The sequence below is a fragment of the Pleurodeles waltl genome, chromosome 7 (assembly GCF_031143425.1).
Source record: "Pleurodeles waltl isolate 20211129_DDA chromosome 7, aPleWal1.hap1.20221129, whole genome shotgun sequence".
NCBI classification, from domain to species: Eukaryota; Metazoa; Chordata; class Amphibia; order Caudata; family Salamandridae; genus Pleurodeles; species Pleurodeles waltl.
The window spans coordinates 100,978,640-101,000,136 of record NC_090446.1 but is presented as its reverse complement, the minus strand read 5'-3'; the positions used below and the strand labels follow the sequence as shown (position 1 = coordinate 101,000,136).

Here is a 21,497-nt window from a genome sequence, read left to right as displayed (position 1 = left end):
GGGGGTCCACAGAAGTCAAAAGGTTGGGAACCACTGGCATAGCCTCTTTACCGCCTCTTTGACTTGTTCTTTCTATTCTTCCAAGAATGTTCTCTTTTTGGGAACTCTTTTTTCTTTTTCGAGAAGTGCTCCATGTGCGTGCAAGTGTTTTCCAGCTGTCTCCCTTGTATGCTCCTCCGTCACACACACCCGCACTCCATGTTGCTCTCAAGCACCATGTGCCTATATGCACACCCGCTCTCTAACCCCGGCTCTGACTTACAGTTTCACCCATGTGTTTCCGTCTCCCTTATCAGTACCCATATTGCTCTCTTTCTTTTATGTCCTTACCAGCACCTACCGCAGCTCTCCGAATTCCTCGTCTAATCTATGTACTTCTCTCCCCCGTACCCTGCTTTAACCACCCACCGACCAAGTGTTCAAGTTACAATCGTATATTTTTCTAATCTATTGAAACATCTCAGAATGATAAAATACAAATAATTAAGCAAGGTGACGCGGCTGCTGCAGCCGTGTCATATTGCAGGTGCATGGTACAAGGGGGCGGGGCCTCATAGCTGTATCTTTACAACTCTACGGTGTGCTTGGTCAGTGCTCCATAAAAACAAGATATTGAGGTATTATCACATCCTCAGCCTGCCCCCTGACAAGGAACTCCACAGCTTGCAGCTTCTCCCCAGTTATAAAAGATACTCCTATGTAGACACACTCAGGGTCACTTTTGATTTGACCACTGATTTCCTTTGAAGCTGCACAAACTTGTAAGTGAAAAATAACAAATTGTGCCTTCTTGATTTGTATTTGTGATACTTTTCTGGTCTATACTTTCCTCAACCTGATGTTTGTCGTTTACTAAAAGGTGTGTTCCTTTACTTCTGCACACCGACCTGCCATCCCCAGAGAACATCCTTTGAGGCCCTGCATTAAGCCCATTAACTCAGCCACTGAGGGCCTGTCATGCTGGTGCGAGAGCAGCTTTTCTCAAAGTAAGGTGTCTCTGTTTGTAGTACCTGGACAGTGTGGGCCGCTTTAGTGTCTAATCTGCTGTGGTGCTTGAAGAGACAAAACGAAATGTCAATTTGCTAGTCCTGGGGGAATTCTTAAAAAGACGGCAGCGCCAGGTTTCTGTGCCTGAGGCACTAGCTTTCGGTTGGCAAAGGCAGTTTGCAAAATTGGGCATCTTATTTCCTGCAAATACAAAACTCCATTACTCACATCCTCCAGCTGTACATTTTTAAGTCATGTTGCACTTATGAGTTTTGGTGTGCCTGGAGTAGAAGTCACAATATGGAAGTCATGTTGTTTTGCTGCAGCTCAGGAGTGAGTGGTGGAATCTGTTTCACTAGATGGTCGTTGTTTCCCTGGGTTCTACAGACCTGAGGTCGGGTGAAACTTCGGATTGGCAAGGCGGGCAATGGGCCACAGGCCAATGGTCTGTGGTTGAGGCCCATTGATGGGATGGTTTTTTGTGCCTGTTTTAGTTGCCACCACAAGGGCACAACATCAAAGGCTGTAGTTAAAGCCTTTGCATACATATAAGCCTGACCTGATGCACGTTAAGTTCAGGCTGCCGCGTTGTCAGAGGCAAAATGACATTTTGACAATGGGCTGCTCCGGCTGTCACCGCATGAGGTGTCCCTGCATCCTGACTCCTTCCGGGTGTGACAGAGGCCTCAAGGACCTGCTGATGGGAAGCCATTAGCACTTGTTTGCAGGGGGTTGGGGCAGGGGTGAGGACTGGAGCAGGTTGTGCGGGGCTTGGTGAAGGCCTGTAAAGGGGCTCTTCAGTAATTTTGTCTCCCCTACCTGATTGGAACAAGCAGAGATAATTCAGTCTCTGCAGTTCTCCGTTGCTTGCCCTAAATCAATTACTGCAGCCAACAAGGAGAGAGAGAGTGTGGCCTAGGCCCACTTTGAAACTGGGAAACCGGATTTGAGTCCCAGCATCAGCTCAACATCCTGTGATTCTGGGTAAATCAATTAATCTACTTGAGCCAAAAAAAACTGACTCTGACCTTCTGTAATGCTATCAGGTGTTCATGTAAAGGACTTCCATGTCTCTGCGCCAATTTCATGTTATTTAAAACTGCAGGTATTTGAGGAGTGACACTATGTATTTAAATTTATTTTTGTATTTACACACTTTCATCATTCTCTTTATTTGAACTTACAAGTGACGTTAGCAGTAAAACAAACAAGCATTTGCAATGCAATGGGTCTCGCATTTGCTCTAGTTAGATCTATTAGCGTTGTAAACTTCTAACCAGACTTTTCTTGCTACATGAAAATGAAAAGTAGAACAGTTGACATAAGCAAGCCGATTCAAAGCACCAGGGCCACCATGAGCATCAGCCCTACGGAGAGACACAAAGGGAAAAAGAAGTCCGCTTGCAGTCAAACGTACCGGCAAAAGTGCAATTAACTGTGTACCAGGGACGATGTTTAAGGCGGTAACCAAACCACCCCCAGGAGGGGCAAAAGTAAAGCATTTACCAATGATAACAAATCATTTTTGAAGGGTAAGCCCAGGAACTTGCTCTGTGCTTACTCACTGATCAACGCAACCAAGAACGTGTTCTGCTCTTATTCACACTTCATCAGACCAAGAACTCACCCCGCATTGACTCTCACTTCTGCATTCATTTATGCTTCAGCAGAACCAGGGACTCGTTCTGCACATAGTTACACCTCTAAGCAACCAGGATCTCGCTCTCTGCTTACTAATGCTTCTGCCCAACCAGTGGCTTGCTTGGCACACTTTCGTACCTCTGCCCAACCAAACATCCCTGCTCGCTCCTACTCATAGCGCTTGCCTGCTTACCACAGGGTGTTAGTCATGCTGGTCCCTCTTCCTCATGGTGGTTGTGGGATTTCTGGCAGGAGGTGCATTAGCACACAAAACGGGGGATACCATTCTTGGCCTTCATTCTTCCATCTGTTGTCGACTGGCATTGTTTCTCAACATGGTAGCTTCCCTATAACGTGAGAGTTGGACTGAGACCAGTCCATCATGGCTGCTTCAAAACCCCTCCCCTTCCGACCCTGGACTTCCTGTTCTCATAGTATAACAGGAAGGGTGGGTGCAGTTCTGGCCTGCTCTTACCCACTCTGCTCTCTTCCGTTCTGGAGTTGAAGAAGTGCATGCTCCTTTCATAATAGTTCTAAAGTTTTAAGAAAGCAATGCCCACTTCTGAGGCAAAACATGGCCCAAGTCCAATTATTAGCACATATTAGTACTGAAGGGCCACGCTGGAAGCCAGAACATTGCCAGCAGGCAAGTCTGAGAATGAAAAGGCAGAGTCTCCAGGTCTTTGTGCCTGATATGTGACTGTGTCGACTGCAGCCCTACTGATGTTTTACTGTCCCAGTCCTGCAATCTCCAGTTCTGCCTGCTCCAGACCTGCACCCTCCATTAACTAGAGAAGGAAGCTGGTACTTGGACATGCAGCAGGATTCCCTGTGGGTATTGCACCCCAGGTTTTTTGGAAGTGCCACAAGATGTGCAATAACCCTGCCTCGGTCTGTTCCGCTCACTCTTGGGTGGGTTTGTACTATGTCTTGAGGGCAGTGATATTTCACATAAAAGCAGGACACTCGTGGTGATCGGACGGTGTCTACATGAGCAAATCCGAATTATTCAAGGGAGCTGTGCTATAAGGGTCTCCCATATGTTAGAAATGTTACTTTTATAGCGCTTACCGATGCACATCTAGGTACAAGTGAGATACTAGTGAGTGAATTTCACGTTGGATTGAGGGTGCTGGGCCATTAAGGTCACTCCTATTGCTTTCTGAGTTGACTTTCACAATTTTCTGTAGTGCGCATTGAGAACCTATCACTTATAGTTGAAGTCTTCAAGAGAACATTATGACACTCAACCTACACCCCTATGAGCAGTGAAAGGGTTGAAAAAATGAGAAGAAACTGAGAAATGACGACTTGGCAAAATAACAGAAAGTTAGCTTTAAGAAATACAAATTTGCAATTTTGCGGCCGCTAAGCACGTTTTTGCCAGTCACAAGCCTTCTGTTTGAGGGGCACTCAAAGTTAAAAACAACAAATAGTACCTCGATCACGTCGGGAGCAGCGGACGAGCACTAATTAAGTTGCATCAATTAGTGCTTGATCCCTGCTCTACACAGAGAAAGGCGAGTGATGCCAGGCGTGCCTTGACGAATTACGAGGTTGTAAAGAAGAGTGCCACGCAAACCAACTAATGGTGAGCAACAGGCGGGCTCCAAGCCCTGTACTGGACACAACAGAGTCTCGCATACAAGACACATGCACAAGCGCACGCACTCACAGGCTTGACCATAAAAATTGCATGGTAACTATGAAAATGGAACTTACAGCTTCCAGCCCTGTGAAAACTGGAGAATGAGCAGGGCAGGCTGATTATAAAGCGATTCACACAGCCCTCCTCTTGTGGTATTGGCCCGGAGGGGGGGTCTGTGAGGATGTGCTACAAGGCAGGGCCTTCATTCTCGTGGTAGCTATTTTAAGGGTTTTAGCCCAATGCAGCTTTTCACAGCCTGTGATTACCAACATTTTGTTACAAATTAAAAAACACTAACACCGGTGCATTGTCTATTGGTAAAAGATGGCAACATGCAATGCATCAGTCTTTGTGTTGCTTGACTCAGGGGAGGGTCTGGGGTCGGGTGGCGTTGGGCTCGAGGGTCAATGAGGACCAGAGCCGAGAGCACATTTGGCTCAAGCCAGGCTCTAGTTTTTAAAAGCTCGCCCACCTTTAGTTGAGCCTGGGTTTGTTACACCGTTGCAGGCAAGCTTGTTCATGACCAAGCAAGAATGCAGAATGTTTGAAATGTTTCCCTTTGGGTCAATTGGGTGGGGCGAAGAAAACGGATCGGCAACTTTGATCTCTCAGCTCAATAACCCATCTGATTTATGACAGCTCTATTTTGACTAGTTTGGGCTTCATTTCTGAGGCTTCACTACAACTGGGCCATGAGAAAAAAAATACTGAAGGTAGTGAGAGTTTGTGCAAACTAAATTACTGATAGATAATAACAGCCTACTCTTAAAAGTATCTTTTGTACAGAGCTATGAAGCCTTTAGATTTGGGAGGTGCTTCAAAATAGTTTTTACTAAAAAAATACTCCCATGGCAGGCTCTTAAGGACCAAACTGCTCATTCCTCAAGTTTAAGCTTCCCCACCTTCTAACCTTAACCATGATATTAGTTCTTGAGCACCCCTCAAACACATCTGTATGTTTCAGAACTTTCCCTAATCTCCTTCAAACCATATCGGAATCCGAATTTATCTACAAATTTTCTAAATCTGTTCTTTTATTTCCTATATTAGAGTTAATTTTCTGCAGGTCCTGCATTTAAGCATTAGATTACCCCTATTGCCACTCCACCTAAAAAATTCTCCCACTCGCCAATGTTGTCCCATGTTCTACCAGTCTTTCTTTTAGCTCCAAATAGACTATGATCTGCCTGCACCATGGCCTGCCTTCAACGAAATCTACCTAAATCTGCAGGATTCTGCCAACCTCCATACTTGAAACTTTCCTTCAGACCAATCAGTGGTATTTTTCCATTTCCATTATTTTCCCAAATTGTCCACAGCTGCAGATGACTTTATTTAATTCCAGGGCAATCATGAATGTGCAGGGCACAGCCCACAGGTTACCCGTCACTCGTTCCCTGGGTCCCAATCATGTTTGTGCTAGAAGTTCAGTTTTACTTCTTCCCCCAGGTTTCTAATTGTCCCTAATTTTTTCAGGGCTGCAAGCAAAGCTGGCAGAGCTGACGATGGAGAAGTGTCGGTGAGTCTGAGAGAAACTGAAAATAATCAAATTCAGCTACAACAGAGTTTTCAACATGTTATGGATTCACTGCATTTTGCCACGTGAGCCACCATCTTCTGCATAATTTGCAGGTTTAAAAAAATGTCCACCTTAGATAGAGCAAACATTACTAAAATGTTGTACAAGGAGTACCTGAGTTAATCCTGTACCTATACATAGAATTATTAAGGCCTCTGATAGTGTTAATATCCCTAATTGACCCCTTACAAATAAGACTTATGTCTGGCATAGGAAACATGAACCCTACATATATATTTCTATTCTTTTTTTGTGTGTTGTTTTTGGGAGAAATGCTTTTTTAATATGTTGCATGTGTAATTTATGGTGTGCTTTTAGTCTGAACTCAGTTTCTGAGAGTATTTTACTATTTTTGATTGTTTTTTGCTCTGCTTATTTGTATTGGATTTTATTATCTGTACAATAAACCACTATTACTACTACTACATATATAAATGTAATTTAAGATGGGTGGAAAGGAGAATCCCTTATTTCTCATTAAAAGGTGTTGTTCCATTATTCAAGTGAATCCAGGTTTACATCAGTGTCCACGAGCAGTATTCACATCAAAAACACATGCAGAATTAGAAAAATCCTAAATATTCTAATAGTATTAAGATAGTCTATATTGAGTTTGAAGTGAAGCACCTACATAATAAGTATGTTGTGTACAATAGTGTTTAGCAGTGCTTTTGCTTATCGAAAATAGGTGCTTCCTAAGGATGTAGACAGGTAAACACAGATTAAAACCAACTCAAGACAAGTTTCAAATAAAACAAAGCAGAGCTACACAGAATAAAAGAAGCACACCTTTTATTGCAAGCAGCCAATACACATTGACTTGTTTTCTGCAGCGGGACAAATTGTACATGATTTACAAAAACTATTTTACTCTGAAGTGTAGACAGCAAAGTAACTCTAGTCTACATCAACCTCTTTCCAACTCCAGGGACACTCAAAGGATTGAAGAGCTGTTTGCAAAAAACCATCTCCTGAGAGAACAGCAGAAGGTCCTGAACGAGAACGTGAAAGTGCTGGAAAATAGGTAGGTTGGCGCCAACAAATACTCATGTTTGATTGCTGTGGTTTGTGATACACCTGTATTACTCCCATTATCCTACCTTACGAGGCATTTTCAGACCGAGGAGTACTATGGGGCATGTTCTCCTGCTGCAGGGCCCTTTCTTGTGTTTGTTTCACTCAGAAGAAGGTGTACCTGATGAGGGTTTGGTCTTCTGAAATCTCACCAAACTGATGTGTGTGTGTGTCCTTGCCCACCAGTTCACTCACATTGTGGGTCTTGATTTACCTATGACTGACTTAGAGTCGTGGTGTCTATGAGTCTCTGGCCTTTTGCCAAGTCCATCTCAATGCTCACTTCTCATGGATCTCATCTACTATTTGTGGGTTTACTTAGGGACTTCTCCATAAAACAGTAGACCTTGCATTCTTTTGACACACTTTTAGTTTTTTTTGTGGGTCATGTGTGTGGGCAATGGTGTTGGTTGTGTTCTTGAGGTTTATGGGGAATATACAGCAAGTCCCTGGGGGGGGAGTAATTAGCCTTAGGTTTTCTGTGACACACAGTCAGGTGGGTGGTTCCCTGGATGTCCAGGTGGATAGTATCTCTGTAGAAGAGTTAAGAAGACCCTCTATTGAATATTGTGCACATTAATCTAAATAGTTTGTAGACATGTAAGTGGGATATTAAAGTAGATTCTGATACAGAAAAACAATGCTTCAGTCCTAATAGGAAAGCCTACTGTGCAGCAGGAGTGACAGGAAACCCAATGAAATCTAATCCTGTGTCTTGTTTTCAATTCTTATTTTTTAATGGTATTTATATAGCAAAAGCCAATCCACAGGGCAACACGGAGGTGTACATTTAAAATAAAGACGAGGGATGCAAATACGGTGCTAATGAGGTCGATTATAAGAACAGAAACTGCAAAACAACTAGAAAGAATTAAACCTCTCATCAGAGAAAACTGAAAATACTGTTCGTATATCACACGAAGCACATACCTTCTTAGGGTTTCTCAAAATTATTGCTTACAGCTTACATTAGATTTTCTAATCTTTTTATTCACACTCTTTTTATGACCTTCAGTTTTGTCAGATTAACAACATTATCTATCTTTCTTTCTCTGCTCCCTTTGCATCGTTAATTATTATTGTAACATAAACACAACTATTCGGGAAGGCAAAAATCTAACGTGTTTAATGCTAAAATAGGAATAAGCCAGCGAAACAATTACCGATAATTGTGGTTCCGAAAGACCAGAACATCTGCCCAATCCGGTTTAAGCATCTAAATACTGAAATCTATTCTCTTATGGAACCAGTTTATACATTTTTCACTCAATACAAGTCAGTGGAAGCATGGACATGTGATGGAAACTGTTACTGCCACAAAACTAACTAATGAGCAGGAGGCGGGATCTTCTAACAAGAAAGAAGGCCTTAAAAGAAGATAAAACTACATTAACAATGGATGATTTCACTACTTTCTGGAAACCACGCTTCTGGTTGCCGATCCTCATAAGAAAGCTACGCTTACTGCACAGTGCAGAAAATATGCATGTACAACCAGGGCCAGCTTTAGGGTGGTCGAGCGGTGCTGCTGCACCGGGTGCTGACCTGGTTTGGGGGGCGCTGACCTCAGGGGGGCGCTGTGTTTAGCAATAACTTATGAAACTTGCGATTTAAAAGCACCTGCTGAAAAGTTCCTTGTGCGTCCAGCCTTCAGGAAACAATTAAAATGTCAAGATACCGCTTGTGATTAATGTTCCTGCTAGGGAGCGAGATGGGAGTTTTGTCTAGCGCAGCTTTGACTCGACATAAAGTAGCACAGAGGGTTAATATTCCTGCTTCAAAGAACAGAACTATATTTTATGTGGCTAGCTGAGTGGATTAGTAAAGCCAGCCTTTACAAGTGCTTTAAAAGAAATGAATGTATGTGAGAGGGGGACTATGGAGAGACGAGGGACACATTTGTCAGGTGGTAGTGGGTGAATCCGAGGAGGTGGTCATGGGGTGGGGGTGCCAAAAAAGACTGTCGCACAGGGCACCACCTGTTAAAACATCAAATAAATTGCCCGCAGGGCCTCAGAATTTCACATAACTTAGTAGACATGTTAAGCCTAATATATATTTTAATGCCTGATTTAGAATTTGGGAGCGGTTTAATGTCTGTCAGGGCGACAGAGTGCTTTACTCCACCACCCTGACAAGCATCCCATCATGGCGGTTCTGTTCAATATAGGAACAGGTTGACAAACGGGACTGCCAGGCATTAATGCCAGCAATCAAACCCTTCCAAAGTTTTCATTTTTTCAAAAACAAAATCCCAAAGCAAGAGTATATTTTTTTAAATAAAAAGTAATGCCCGCCCCCCCACACCAAGGGAGAGCTCTCCCAGGGTGTGAGATTCATTATTTTTTTTCCTGTCCCTCACCTCCAGGTAAATGGTTTACTTGATGGTAAGGAATAGGAAAAAACAAATACCGCTGTCCACCACGAATGGGGCGGGCTGTGTTATGTGCTGTCTTCAACGGCTCCTGCTCCTTTGGGCCGTCGGAGGAGGTAATCCGTCGATGGACCAAACAGGGGGTCAGTCAAGGTACACTCAAAGACCGCCCACTCTGTATGAGGTGGGCACACTGCCAGTTTGGCAGACATTTTGCCAAACTCCAAATCGGGCCCTTAGTCTAATATAAGAATGATATTGCAATTCGACATCGAATATATTCATATATATGAGGGTATAACGACATTAGCAAGTTATAATGAGCATTAGGAGTAAAGCACATTAAAGGATGAGTACACTTTCTCATTGCCACCTGATGCCCAGAGAATAACATTGATTCATGGTCTTCTCACTGTTTCACTAAGTCTTTAAAACTTCATAACTCCTACGCTCTTAACCAGTTGTTGTCTTTGTGAAATCTTTATACGCATTACATTTTGTTTGCTAAATCTTTGGGGAATTTTAGCTTATTTCTTAACTTTAAAGTTGTTTTTATACTGTTGTTTAGTCAAGTATATTCTCTAGGAAGGCCTTGTTGTTCGTGCTAAGACACTGGAGGTGACCTCGGGATTCCTCACAGAAACCAGTGGGTATGGTGCTAGGAGCTAGGTCGGTTTAACTGTGCTGGAGCTCAGCTGCAGCCGACATGAAGCCTGAGGCTGCTGTCACCAATAATTTCTCAATCCGGTTTTCCAGTGTGTACCTGCTCGGATGCATGTCTCTAGGACCTCTAGCTGTCTATTGTGGCAGTTGTCCACTTCGCTATCTATGGTGTACAACTTTTCTTTACCACATTTCAGGGTTAACCCGCATGGAGAGTGGTCCTTCACACGTCGCCCTTTGGGCCCATGAAATGCACTGTGCTGGCTGCTGGAGCAGAAGGTCCCAGAAGGTTTTAGCAAGCCAGTCTCTCATCCAGGGAGTTTCCTTACAATCTGTCTCCACCCCTGGCGCAATGACAGAGATAGAAAAGTAGGTAACAGGAGACATGGAAAATGACTGGAGGGACAGATAAAGGTGGTTTTCATGAGAAAAAAACAGAAGGGAGCAAGAGGGAAAAGCCAAAGAGAACTAAGGAAAAAAGAAGGTAAACTGGGGGGAGCTCTCATTATTGCAGCACGTGGAGTCCACCAGGTCTGAGCGGTGTGGGGGCGTGCACCGCCCCCTCCATTCTGGCTCCCTTTGCTACCCTGATAGCATTTTGGGGCATTTTCTTTGAGTCAGGGTGTGTGCCACCTTAGCTGTGCCACTAGAAAAAAGCGAGGTGGAGGGAGAGACCGGATGACAAATTAAGAGGTATAAAATGATCCCAAGTCAGGTGGAAGAGTGGCTGGTTTTCCTTTGTCCTCTGCAAAAAACTGACAAGTGCCAAAATGCAAGAATAAAACAGGAGGGGAGAGCATGACATGGGCTCACTTAAAATTTCTGATGGAAGAAAGAAGTCAGGAGGGGGTGAACCGAGAGTGAGAAGAGGAAGGCAGTAGGCGGTCTGGAGGGAAGACAGAGGGAAAGTGACTAATGTAGCAGCGGGATGGAAGGCAGTTTGGGATGGAGAAGAGGTTGGAAGCAGATGTCTTGGAGACAGCAGGGAAAAAGAAATATGCAGGAAGAGAGAGGACATGGAGTAAGTGAAAAGGAGGTAGACCTGAGGAGTGAGGGAGGTATGCTAGGGCTGGCTAAGAGGAAGATGGAAACTACTGTAGATGGGATGAAAGAACGGAGGGAGACAGAGGTAAATTGCCTGAAGTCAAAAGTGAAGAGTGAATCCTGTTTGTTTTTTTCCCTGCATTCTGGCATACATAAATGTGCATTAACATAAAGGATACAGGCATTCAAGCACTAAGATGGGAAGGAAAGAACTAAGGCCTAGATTTACAAGCGGCCTGTGCTGCCGATGCGTCACTTTTTGTGACGCACCTGCGGGGCAGGATGCACACTCATATCTACAAGGCCAAGCAAAGCCACTTTGCTTGGCTTTACATGGCCTTGAAGATATGGAGTAAACAATGCAGCGCAAGCCGCTGTGTTGCCTTACTTTGCACCAGGAAGGCGTTTTTACGGATGTCGCGTTGGTGTTCCCACGCAACATCCATGGATTTTGACACTTTCCCAGTTTTACAAGGTTTTGTAAACCTGGGAATGCATCAAAAGCCTACGCCACCCCAGGAGTGGCGTAAGAGTGATGCAGCAGGGAGAAATATCTTTATTTCTCCACATTTTTCCTCTTTCTATGTGTGTTGCATTCAGCAGCACACATAGAAGGAGTAAATCGCTGCCATCGATTATTTTGGTGAAGTAAAGTGTTGCTTCCTGCATAAAAAAGTCACCCCCACCACAGTGCAAGGGTGCCTGCGTTGGCGCATGGCAGCAATGTGTGTCCCAGCGCAGGGGGAGAGGACAGAAATGCACTGCATCTTGTAGATACGGGCATTTGTGCCCTTTCTCGATGGCGCAGTGTGGCGCACCGAGGCAGTGGCTGTGTGGCCCTGTGCCATTGGTCTTTTAAATATGGCCCTAAAATGCACAGGTCAGCAGTTGACATAGGGCAACTTCAAATCTTGGACAAGGATAGGAAAACTAAGCTGTCAGGTAAGGTAAATTGAAAAAGAGGAACAGAGTTGAGCGGCAGAGGATAAGGGATGTTGTGAGAGGGAAATGAAGTGATTTCATCCATCTACATCCCACCACCACTAGTGGCATCACAATGCAGGCGGGTGGAAACCCAATCTGTGCCTACTACCAAAGTATGATCAATTGTACTGATACTCACCCTCTCTCCTGCTCCTGCTTCTTTTCTTCTTTTCTTCTTCTCTGTTCTGTTCTTCCTCCTCGCTCCTCGTCTGTAATCTTCTTCTGTACTCTTCTTCCCCCGTCTTCACTCTTCTTCTCTTCTTCCTCATCTTCTTCTGTGGTCTTCTGCCCTCTGTTCTTCGTTTTTCTGTATCTTCTTCTGTGTTCTTCTGTGTTCTTCTGTGTTCTTCTATGTTCTTCTGTGTTCTTCCGGTCTTCCTTTCTTCTCTCCTTCTGGTCTTCTGATCTTCCTTTCTTCTCTCCTTCCGGTCTTCTGTTCTTCTTTCCCGCCGCGACCTCCTGCACGCCCCCGCCCCCCAGCTCCCATTCGCCCCCACCTGACCCCTCCCCCCCCTCCTACCTCACATGGCGGCCGCTGCGCGACAGTGGTAGCGACCCCTGACCCAAGGGTAGGTCGCTCCCCCTGCCGCTGCAGCTCCTCCAGGTTCCTGAGTTCCTGAGACCCACCTCACAGTAAGTACCCCCCCCTCCCAGCCCCCCGCTCTGCCCCGCGCTACTCACCCTCTCTCCTGCTCCTGCTTCTTTTCTTCTTTTCTTCTTCTCTGTTCTTCTGTTCTTCCTCCTCGCTCCTCGTCTGTAATCTTCTTCTGTACTCTTCTTTCCCCCGTCTTCACTCTTCTTCTCTTCTTCCTCATCTTCTTCTGTGGTCTTCTGCCCTCTGTTCTTCGTTTTTCTGTATCTTCTTCTGTGTTCTTCTGTGTTCTTCTATGTTCTTCTGTGTTCTTCCGGTCTTCCTTTCTTCTCAACTTCCGGTCTTCTGATCTTCCTTTCTTCTCTCCTTCCGGTCTTCTGTTCTTCTTGTCTTCTGTTCTTCTTGTCTTCGGCTCTTCTGCCTCCTCCGTCCTCTTCTCCCCGCGCCTGCCCTCCTGCTCTTGCCTCATCCCCCTCCCCCACTCGCATCCCCCTCTCTATCTCTCCTATCTAACCCGTTCACTATCTACCTCCCTCACTCCTCCTATCTACCTATCTCTCTATCTCTCTATCCCACTATCTAACTCCCTCACTCTCCACCTCCTCCTATCTTCCTATCTCTCTATCTATTTCCCTATCTATCGATTTCCCTATCTATTTTCTCTATCTATTTCTCTATCTCTCCCCCCCCCTCCCTCACCCCCTCTATTACCTATCTTCCTATCCTCTCACTCTACCTCTCACCCTCACCCACCTCTACAACCCCCCCTCCCCTATCTTCTCAACCCTACTCCTATCTTTCTCCCTTATCTCCTAAACCTCCTAACACTCACCCCCCTCCACCCTTAAACCCCCCTCCCCCAGCTCTTCTCACTCTACCTGTCCCCCCTCCCTCGCGCTTTCCCGCCGCGACCTCCTGCACGCCCTGCCCCCCAGCTCCCATTCGCCCCCACCTGACCCTCCCCCCCCCTCCTACCTCATATGGCGGCCGCTGCGCGACAGTGGTAGCGACCCCTGACCCAAGGGTAGGTCGCTCCCCCTGCCGCTGCAGCTCCTCCAGGTTCCTGAGTTCCTGAGACCCACCTCACAGTAAGTACCCCCCCCTCCCAGCCCCCCGCTCTGCCCCGCGCTACTCACCCTCTCTCCTGCTCCTGCTTCTTTTCTTCTTTTCTTCTTCTCTGTTCTTCTGTTCTTCCTCCTCGCTCCTCGTCTGTAATCTTCTTCTGTACTCTTCTTTCCCCCGTCTTCACTCTCCTTCTCTTCTTCCTCATCTTCTTCTGTGGTCTTCTGCCCTCTGTTCTTCGTTTTTCTGTATCTTCTTCTGTGTTCTTCTGTGTTCTTCTGTGTTCTTCTATGTTCTTCTGTGTTCTTCCGGTCTTCCTTTCTTCTCTCCTTCCGGTCTTCTGACCTTCCTTTCTTCTCTCCTTCCGGTCTTCTGTTCTTCTGTTCTTCTGTTCTTCTTGTCTTCTGTTCTTCTTGTCTTCGGCTCTTCTGCCTCCTCCGTCCTCTTCTCCCCGCGCCTGCCCTCCTGCTCCTGCCTCATCCCCCTCCCCCACTCGCATCCCCCTCTCTATCTCTCCTATCTAACCCGTTCACTATCTACCTCCCTCACTCCTCCTATCTACCTATCTCTCTATCTCTCATCCCACTATCTAACTCCCTCACTCTCCACCTCCTCCTATCTTCCTATCTCTCTATCTATTTCCCTATCTATCGATTTCCCTATCTATTTTCTCTATCTATTTCTCTATCTCTCCCCCCCTCCCTCACCCCCTCTATTACCTATCTTCCTATCCTCTCACTCTACCTCTCACCCTCACCCACCTCTACAACCCCCCCTCCCCTATCTTCTCAACCCTACTCCTATCTTTCTCCCTTATCTCCTAAACCTCCTAACACTCACCCCCCTCCACCCTTAAACCCCCCTCCCCCAGCTCTTCTCACTCTACCTGTCCCCCCCTCCCTCGCGCTTTCCCGCCGCGACCTCCTGCACGCCCCCGCCCCCCAGCTCCCATTCGCCCCCACCTGACCCCTCCCCCCCTACCTCATATGTCGGCCGCTGCGCGAGTGTGCAGCGGGCGCGCTCAGCGGGCGCGCCACTGGCGCGCCGGAGGCAAGCCCGTCTGCGCCCGTCCGCGCCTGGCCCGCGCCCAGCGCCACGACCCCTGGTCCCCAGCTCTCCAAAGCCCCGCTGACCCGCTACGACCCCACCACCCTCCACGCCCTCAACCCAGGACGCTCCAACACCTGCTTCCAAGCTCACCCCAAACGCACCCATGGACCCTGCGCCTGCAACTCCTGCAAACGCACCTTCCACCACGCAACAACCACGACCACAAGCCCACGCGCCATCAACCACCTCAAGTGCATCCTAGTCAACGCTCGCTCCGTCCACAAACACGCCATTGAACTCTGGGACCTCCTGGACTCCATAGCACCGGACGTCGCCTTCATCACGGAGACCTGGATGAACGCCTCCTCGGCCCCTGACATCGCCACTGCCATCCCCGAAGGCTACAAGATCTCCAGAAAAGACCGCACCAACCAGGTAGGAGGAGGTATCGCCATCGTCTTCAAAGACTCCATCAGCATCAACACCTCCACCGAAGACACCCCTCTCGCCGCTGAACACCTGCATTTTCAGATTCGCACCGATCCGAGGACCACCCTCAGAGGATCCCTCGTCTACCGTCCTCCCGGCCCACGCGCCCCTTTCAGCGACGCCATCGCCGACTTCATCTCCCCGCACGCCCTCGCCTCGCCGGACTACACCCTCCTAGGTGACCTCAACTTCCATCTGGGACAAAACAACGACCCCAACACCACCACCCTGCTTGACAACCTCGCCAACCTCGGCCTAAAACAACTGGTGAACACCGCCACCCACATCGCCGGACACACGCTTGACCCCATCTTCTCCGCCAGCAAACACGTCTTCATCAGCCACGCCTCCGCCCTACACTGGACCGACCACAGCTGCATCCACTTCACATTCCGACGCGAGACCCGCCACCTCCGCACCCAACCCATCCCTCGTCGACAGTGGAACAAGATCCCCGAAGAGCAACTGTTCTCCGCACTCGCCTCCAACCAACCCACCCTCACCACCGACCCCAACGACGCAGCCCTCAACCTCACAAACTGGATCTCCAACTGCGCAGACATCCTTGCTCCCCTCAAACGCACGCATCGACAGACCAACACCAAAAAACCTCTCTGGTTCTCTGACACCCTCAAAGAATCAAAGAAAACTTGTCGCGCCCTTGAGAAAGCCTGGCGCAAGGACCGCACCGCTGACAACATGACCGCCCTCAAGAACGCTACCCGCGAACACCACCACCTGATCCGCGCTGCCAAAAGGAACTTTTTCACCGACAGACTGGACAAAAACAGACACAACAGCAGAGAACTCTTCAGCATCGTCAAGGAGTTCTCCAACCCCAGCGCCAACGCCGTCACGCCCTCACAGGATCTGTGCGAATCCCTCGCCACTTTCTTCCATCGCAAGATTAGCGACCTCCACGACAGCTTCGGACACCAGACCCAACCATACACCACCGAACCGGCATCCACAGCCATCACCCTCAACAACTGGTCCCACATCAACACGGAAGAAACCAAATCCATCATGAACTCTATCCACTCCGGCGCCCCTTCGGACCCCTGCCCGCACTTCATCTTTAACAAAGCCGACGACATCATCGCCCCGCACCTCCAGACCGTCATCAACTCTTCTTTTTGTTCTGCTACCTTCCCCGAATGCTGGAAACACGCCGAAGTCAACGCCCTACTAAAGAAATCTACGGCTGACCCGAGCGACCTAAAAAACTTCCGCCCCATCTCTCTTCTGCCTTTCCCAGCCAAAGTAATAGAGAAGACCGTCAACAAACAGCTGACCACCTTCCTGGAAGACAACAACCTGCTCGACCCCTCACAAACCGGATTCCGAACCAACCACAGCACTGAAACCGCCCTCATCTCAGTCACTGACGACATCAGAACCCTGATGGACAACGGTGAAACAGTCGCCCTCATTCTGCTCGACCTCTCGGCTGCCTTTGACACCGTCTGTCACCGCACCCTAATCACCCGCCTCCGCTCCACCGGGATCCAAGGCCAGGCCCTGGACTGGATCGCCTCCTTCCTCTCAAACCGTTCCCAAAGAGTTTACCTCCCTCCGTTTCGCTCAGAACCCACCGAGATCATCTGCGGCGTACCCCAAGGCTCATCACTCAGCCCGACACTCTTCAATGTCTACATGAGCCCCCTCGCCAACATCGTACGCAAGCACGACATCATCATCACCTCCTACGCCGACGACACCCAACTTATACTCTCCCTCACCAAGGACCCCGCCAGCGCCAAGACCAACAAGAGGGTATGAAGGACGTCGCAGATTGGATGAGGCTCAGCCGCCTAAAGCTGAACTCTGAAAAAACGGAAGTCCTCATCCTCGGCAACACCCCGTCCGCCTGGGGCGACTCCTGGTGGCCCACGGCCCTCAGCACCGCACCGACCCCCACAGACCACGCCCGCAACCTCGGCTTCATCTTGGACCCTCTTCTCACCATGACCAAGCAAGTCAACGCCGTGTCCTCCGCCTGCTTCCTCACCCTCCGCATGCTCCGCAAGATCTTCAGCTGGATCCCCGCCGACACCAGAAAAACCGTGACCCACGCCCTCGTCACGAGCCGCCTGGACTACGGCAACACCCTCTACGCCGGGACCACAGCCAAACTCCAAAATCGCCTGCAACGCATTCAAAACGCCTCGGCCCACCTCATCCTCGACATACCCCGCAGCAGCCACATCTCTGCACACCTGAGACACCTGCATTGGCTCCCTGTCAGCAAAAGGATCACCTTCCGACTTCTCACCCACGCACACAAAGCCCTCTACGACAAGGGACCGGAATACCTCAACAGACGCCTCAGCTTCTACGTCCCCACCCGCCTCCTCCGCTCCTCTGGCCTCGCACTCGCTGCTGTCCCTCGCATCCGCCGCTCCACGGCGGGTGGGAGATCTTTCTCCTTCCTGGCGGCCAAGACCTGGAACTCCCTCCCCACCAGCCTCAGGACCACCCAGGACCACTCCGCTTTCCGGAGACTCCTAAAGACCTGGCTGTTCGAACAGCAATAACCCCCCCCCTTTTTCCCCTAGCGCCTTGAGACCCGCACGGGTGAGTAGCGCGCTTTATAAATGTTAATGATTTGATTTGATTTGTATCCACTCACCTTTCCAAACCCTCAGTCGTTATACTCCTCTGTCTGCCTCAATGTATACATTAACATCCAAACTGCCAGCCCTCTATTACCATCCTCTGTACATCTTCACCTCCCATTTAAGTCCACACTAGCAACAATCACTCTTTCACTGCTCCCCCAATATCCAGACCCCCAACACCAAAATCAATGATTTCCCTCCCAGTACTAGTCCTCCATCGCCAACCTGCATGGATCCACACATCACCTAGCACAAGCAGCTGGCAACCAAAATCCACACATCCACACCTCACACATACCAGTACCATACAAGTACCGTACAACCAAGCTCCATGCATTGACATCTCACCTAGTACTGGTCTTCTTGTGCCAGCTTCAGTATACCATTCCTCTCCCCTTACCAGTGGGCATGCATTGCCACTTTCAAAAACTGTCATTGGGTTTCATGATATAATGTATGCAAAAACAGGCATGCACAAGTGCTGTTCCAGGCACTGCATGCACAAATGCTATTTAGCATTATAAAGCCAGATGTATTGGCTTGGCCTGTACTGGGAGAAACGTAGGAAAAGGATTGCTTTGTGCATAAATAGCATATTGTAGATAAACAACCGAATGTGGCAAACAATGTGATGAATGTGTCCTTTTTAGATGTAAAGCAGTTCCCCATGCATTCCAATGTAATCACTCCCTAGAAGGTGGAATGATACATCAAGCATATCGTGATAGAGAAATATTTATCTGGGAAGGCGAAGTTCACTTTATAGGTCATTTAAATAATTGGTAACAATAGCTCGTAAAACAATTTTAATGAAGCACTGATATAAAATGGGAAAGATTAAATGGTTTTGGGATGTTCTGCCAAGCCGGCACTAGGTCAGAATCTTTCTTCTGTTTCTATGAGTACTGAGTTTGGTGAACACAAATCTACAACTGCAAAATATACATGCAGGCAATTATCAGTGTAGAATTACCCTGTGGAACACTCAAGGACAGCCCTAGATTATCTAAGCAGCAAGCGAGGATCTACGTGAGCCGAGCCATTGGTGCCCATTGCTGCCTTCATATGATATTATTCCTCATTTCATTGGCCCCACTCAACTGGGTGCTCTAGTTGCAGTGGTGGCTGCCACTAAACGGGGGTGGCAGGGTGGGCCAGGGGAGGGGGGAATAAAAACATTTTTAAAAGGCTTACCTTGGGGGAAACACATTCGTCTCCCCTCTGTCCTCGTCCTCTTCCTCCGCTTGGCTCACACAGGCTGCCAGCCAATCACGACGCTGCTGTCACCAGCATGACAGCAGCGTAGTGATTGGTCTGAGTGGGCGGCTTCGCTGCTCTGACTGGGAGTGGGAACCTGGGCATGTTCTCCACTCGGCTGTGCAAAGTGCATATGTCTGTTTGGCCAGCCCAACACGGTCGGCCAAACAGACATGCGCACTTTGTGCAGCAAAAGCCTTCCTCCGGCCCCCTTCCCTCCAGCCCAGTCCTGCCCCGCCCCTTAACACCCAGGAAAAATAAAATGATAATAAAATTGCGTTATTATCATTTTATTTTTCATTTCCCCCCAATCCAGTGCGGCGACGCTCCTCCACCGTAGCGGAGGAGCCGCCTCTGTCTAGCTGACCATCTGATTTGCCTCTGGCAGACTGTGAGGGGCATTTGATGTGTTCCACATCAATTTAAATAACTATTATGAAGAAATGTTTCTTGAAAAAATATGTTTTTGTAAATGCGCTTTCTTGATGGCCCCACCCCAGTCCCTTTCATTCAAGTATCGCACTCTATATCATCTTTATTATGAATGTTTGTGAAAAATTGTTTTTTTCAGTATGTTCATTTACGTGTGATGACGTTGTGCTCCTGTTTGCCTGGCGTAGGATGAGACCCATGTGCATTTTTAGCATACTGTAAAACAACAAGTACAAACCTCCATTTATTTTTGTTAATTTTGAATCCTAATACCAGAGTATGCACAGACAGCTTCTTTGCAGCTTTTTCTCATACAGGTGCCACAATGAGTGTGAACAGCCCAAGTAATTTCTAAGTATTGCCATCCAACAGTTACAAGTTTACTCCTAATGCAGAGTGAGACTTGACAGCTTCCATAAAAAAAGAAGGAGCACCCGTGCATCAGAGAAGTTAGGTTCATAGCCACACATTATGCTTGAGTGACTCTTCATGATGCAAGCTGTTACACCCAAGATCCTTTTCATGATGCACCATAACTTTACATCATAAGAGGTGGGTTAGTTATTCCTGGAAATTGTTTCTCATTTTTGTTATGTGAATCATTTTTCTTGGCAAAGGATATCCACCAGGAGTTGGAAAACTGACTTCTCCAGAATCATCTTCTGAGAAAGCAAGTTATTTTTGTCTGTATTTGTTTGTCTGCTCGTTGAGTCATTCATTTAGAGATTTGCTCTTTTACACAGAGTTTAGGAACACGATGTACCCGGAAGGGTGCGCTGTCCACTTCACCAAAAGAGTGCTTAAAATATTCTTTGTTTTTACAAAGTTCTTCAGTTGACAATTACCCAGCACCTTTCATCCTTTGGATCTTGTTAACGCAGTATTTGATGGGTTTTGCCTGTGTATGTTATATTATTTCACAAGCAAACTTTGGGCCTGATTCTGACCTCGGCGGTTCCTTACCGCCGGGGCCAGGGTCGGCGGGAGCACCGCCAACAGGCTGGCGGTGCCCCGCAGGGCATTCTGACCACGGCGGTTTTGCCGCGGTCAGAAGTGGAAAACCGGCGGTCTCCCGCCGGTTTTCCGCTGCCCATCAGAATCCTCCATGGCGGCGCAGCTCGCTGCGCCGCCATGGGGATTCTGACAACCCATGCCGCCATCCTGTTCCTGGCGGTTCTCCCACCAGGAACAGGATGGCGGTATGGGTTGTCGTGGGGCCCCTGGGGGCCCCTGCAGTGCCCATGGCAATGGCATGGGCACTGCAGGGGCCCCCGTAAGAGGGCCCCACAAAGAATTTCACTGTCTGCATTGCATACAGTGAAATTTGCGACGGGTACAACTGCACCCGTCGCACCTTCCCACTCCGCCGGCTCAATTCTGAGCCGGCGTCCTCGTGGGAAGGGAGTTTTATACTGGGCTGGCGGGCGGCCTTTTGGCGGTCGCCCGCCAGCCCAGTGTAAAACTAAGAATAGCCGCAGCGGTCTTCCGACCGCGGTGCGGTATTCTGGAGGGAGGAAGTCTGGCGGGCGGCCTCCACCGCCCGCCAGACTTAGAATGAGGCCCTTAATCACTTCTTGTTATATAAACGTGTTTATTTAAAATTTTTGTTCAAGTCCTTCATATTTAATCTTATAAACATATTCCATTCCTTTCAAATTATGTTGCTTAAAAAGTCTGTATATTACTCCTTCAAATAACTCCTCAATGCAGTATCATCCAGAGCTCATCAGTGTCCCACTCAGTTATTTTCAGAATTAACCTCTCTTATGCCCATCTCCTTATCGAATTCCTGCTAACAAATGTTTCTAAAGAAAACTTCACTTCCTTAGGGAAATTGTATGTTTTCCATATTTATTATTCCCATTCTTCCTCTGGAATTATACTTCCTTTTGCAAATGTTATTGATCAGTACTACTCTTGTGATAGAAATTCTTATTCTCCATCTCCACTAGCCCACAGTGTAACTTCCCACGTAATTTGGATTACATTATAGCAATCCT

The 21,497-nt window shown here is 47.8% G+C and overlaps 1 protein-coding gene across 2 annotated transcripts in view; it reads left to right on the top strand.

The window, feature by feature from the left end:
• Positions 1 to 21,497, top strand: part of RBBP8NL (RBBP8 N-terminal like) — a 133,679-nt gene that overhangs the window by 73,912 nt on the left and 38,270 nt on the right. For both annotated transcript variants that reach the window (XM_069243158.1, XM_069243157.1), the window contains exons 3-4: positions 5,753 to 5,795; positions 6,784 to 6,879. In XM_069243158.1, coding sequence (XP_069099259.1) covers positions 5,753 to 5,795; positions 6,784 to 6,879 — 139 coding nt within the window. The remainder of the gene's footprint in view (positions 1 to 5,752; positions 5,796 to 6,783; positions 6,880 to 21,497) is intronic.